The 3,172-nt window shown below is 35.7% G+C and overlaps 1 protein-coding gene across 1 annotated transcript in view; it reads left to right on the top strand.

The window, feature by feature from the left end:
* The window catches only part of DNAH5 (dynein axonemal heavy chain 5), a 148,469-nt gene that overhangs the window by 48,079 nt on the left and 97,218 nt on the right, over positions 1 to 3,172 (top strand). Inside the window, exons 13-14 of the mRNA XM_007954200.1 lie at positions 1,498 to 1,583; positions 2,170 to 2,491. Of these exons, the coding sequence (XP_007952391.1) occupies positions 1,498 to 1,583; positions 2,170 to 2,491 (408 nt within the window). The remainder of the gene's footprint in view (positions 1 to 1,497; positions 1,584 to 2,169; positions 2,492 to 3,172) is intronic.

Below are 3,172 nucleotides of genomic sequence, written 5' to 3'. Positions count from 1 at the left end.
ACTGCTTACCAGAAGGCTGGCAGTTCAAATCCACCAGCCGCTCCTTAGAAGGAAGATTGGGCAATCTACTTCCATAGAGATACCACCTCAGAAACTCAAGCATGGGTCACTATGAGTCGAATCAACTTGACGATAGTGAGTTTTTGAATAGTTAATTTTCTCCTTAGGTTGCTTTTAATATTATTTTTTTCTTCTTGTCTCTGGTATTCTCTGTGTGAGTTTTTGGTGTGGATTTTCTTTTCTTTTTTAAATTTCCCTTTCTGGGTTTTGATATGATACCATAATGTAAGGATGCAAATCTTTTTTTCTGATAATGTAAAGTTCTCAGCCATTATTTTGAAATATTTTGGCTCTTCTTTCTGAATTCTCAATAGATGTATGTTAGACTTCTTTTTTTTATCTTCAATATTTGTTAACCTCTTATTTGTGGTCTCCATTTTGTTTTCCTAGTTGTTTGCTGCATTCTAGGTTATTTTTCTTAGATCTCTCTTGCAGTTCGTTACTTTTATTTTCAGGATTCACTGACACGTACCCATTGTATTTTGAATTGTAACGATTTTTTTCTTTACATGTAGATGTTCTATTTTTCTTTTAATATGACTTCTTATTTTACCCTGTGATGCTCTTTTTATGGTGTCTATTTTTGCTTTATTTTTAAAATAATTTTAAACATACTTCGTTTATAATCTTTTTCAGATTCTTGTATTGTCCTCTTGGGGTACTAATTCTGTTTATGGCATCTGCTGTCTCTTCCTCAGGGTTCATTAACTTACATGGTTTGCAAATTTTTTTGAGTTTATCCTCTTCAGGAGTTATTACTATTATTGTTTTCTGTGGAGGTCTTGTGGAATTAGGTTCTGGAAGTATTGTACAGAATGGCTTTGTAGCTACTTCTGCTGAGGCACTCAAGATTTTACCACCGTAACCTAGCTTTCATGTTAACTTCTTGGTTTGGACTCCCTTATCTCGTATGTAATAGAGACTTGGACCCATTATCTGTGTGTGACATCAGCACAGATTTCAATTGCTCTAGGATAACGGTTAGCCCACTATGACCCAAGGTCCAAATCCAGCCTCCACGATCAAATCCAGCCCTATCTATTACTTTATGGGTTATCTATATCTGCATTTGCATTACAATGACAGAATTGATTAGTTATGAAAGAGATCTACATCTTGGAAAGCAAAAAATATTTATTATCTGTCCTTTCACAAAAAGAATGTATAGGGGCCCTGCTGTAGTGTGGCCCCTTTTTCTCACTCATAGCTCTCGGAGGTGGCAGGCTCCTTCAGCTCTCCCCAGCTGTGGGCAGAGTAATTTAATCCCCTCTACATGAGGTGGGCAGCACTTCTGGCTTTCTGCAGGTAGGTCCTCTATTCTATTCTGTCTTGTGTGATATATGGTTGTAGAGAATGGGAGCTCCTTTATCTCATTGATAATGAGAACTTTTCCCAGTACTAATTCATGACTACTAATCAGATTTTATTTTATTTTAGAATGAGTTGCAGAAGTTCATGGATGTTACATTTGAAAAGATTCAAAACACAAATCAAGCTCTAAGTATGTTAAAGAAATTTGAAAGGTAAAAATTTGAAGTAATTTTCAAAAATCTTTATTTGATAAAATTGGTATAAGGTGAACATATAAGATGAATGTATGTGACCCCTCCTTGGGTTTCTAAGGCGATATCTGTACAGAAGTAGATTGCCCAGACTTCCTTCCGAGGAGTGGCTGGTGGGTTTGAACTGCCAGCCTTCTGGTTAGCAGTCAGTTGCCTTAGGTATTATGCTCAGAGCTTCCTATGTTATGTCATATTATTATTTCATATTCTAATTGGAAGAAAGACAATCTGGGTAACAAGGTCACAGCTTTTAAAAAAGTTCTTCAGAGGATTAAGGGTTTGTCTTACTTCTACATATAGAGAATATTATTAATTTTGAAGTAACTTGTAACTACTATGGTAATATTTCTTAGTGTCAGTAATTTGAAAAAATTCTCACACAGTTAGTTTTGCCTATATGTTAAGAATTGATGCTATTTTGATTCTTTAATTACAACACACAGATATCTCATTCTATTCCAGCAATAGCATATGTTTTAAAATAATTCTAGTAAACAAGATTATTAGACACATTCCCATTAAAGTCTTTTACTTTTTATTAAATCAGATTGAATATACCTAATCTTGGTATTGATGACAAATACCGGCTTATCCTCGAGAACTATGGTGCTGACATTGACATGGTTTCAAAACTCTATACAAAGCACAAATATGATCCTCCTATGGCTCGAGACCAGCCTCCTATTGCTGGGAAGATTTTGTGGGCCCGTCAGCTCTTCCACAGAATCCAGGAACCAATGCAACTTTTCCAGCAGCACCCAAATGTGCTACAGACAGCTGAGGCCAAACCTATCATTCGCAGTTACAATAGGATGGCCAAAGTTCTCCTGGAGTTTGAGGTTCTTTATCACAGGGCGTGGCTTCAGCAAGTGAGTGTGTATGCTTGTGGTTGTCAAAGAGATCTTCATTTTCCAGTCCATGGGAAATCCTGCTTTAGCATTTGACAGTGTTATTCCCTATGGAAAATTGGGTTTGTGGGTATCTTAGAAGGTAGGCTTGGTTGAATGTGGGCTGTCAATCAAAAAATCTAATATGTTCATGAAGAAAGATAATTGTTAATTTTTTGGGGAAAAAACATAAACGAGATAACAGAGATCCATTTTTATTTAATTTATAAACTCCTGAGAAGTTTATTAGTTCTGCTTTTTGACTGAAAAAGATTTGACTGGTAAAGATTTCTCTCCTCTTTCCCTCTCTCCTTCCCTCCCTTCTTTCTCTTCTTTCTGTTTATTTCTTCTAGTACGATCATGAATGGGTATGTCTAGTAAACAAAATTTTGCATTGTCTTTGGTTGTTCTAGTAGTTAATCAAATTGTGTTGTATTTCATACTCTCCATATACTTGTATTTCTTTGTAGATTGGCAGGAGGTATTTTGGAGGAAAAAATTTATCGTAATGAGCCCTCTAAAATGGTACCTCAGCTTCCTTTTTCAGCTTTTAGTCTTTGGGCCAGTGATAGTGATGTCTCCATAGTTGTAACCATTCCTTTCCTAGAGAACAGAATCTGAGATCAGTAAGTTTTATGAAAACTTTTATTATGAACAATAACT

Source organism: Orycteropus afer, unplaced genomic scaffold, assembly GCF_000298275.1.
Source record: "Orycteropus afer afer isolate SDZICR_OR568_19922 unplaced genomic scaffold, OryAfe1.0 scaffold00442, whole genome shotgun sequence".
NCBI classification, from domain to species: Eukaryota; Metazoa; Chordata; class Mammalia; order Tubulidentata; family Orycteropodidae; genus Orycteropus; species Orycteropus afer.
The sequence above is the reverse complement of the archived record's forward strand: the minus strand, read 5'-3'. Positions and strand labels throughout refer to the sequence as shown.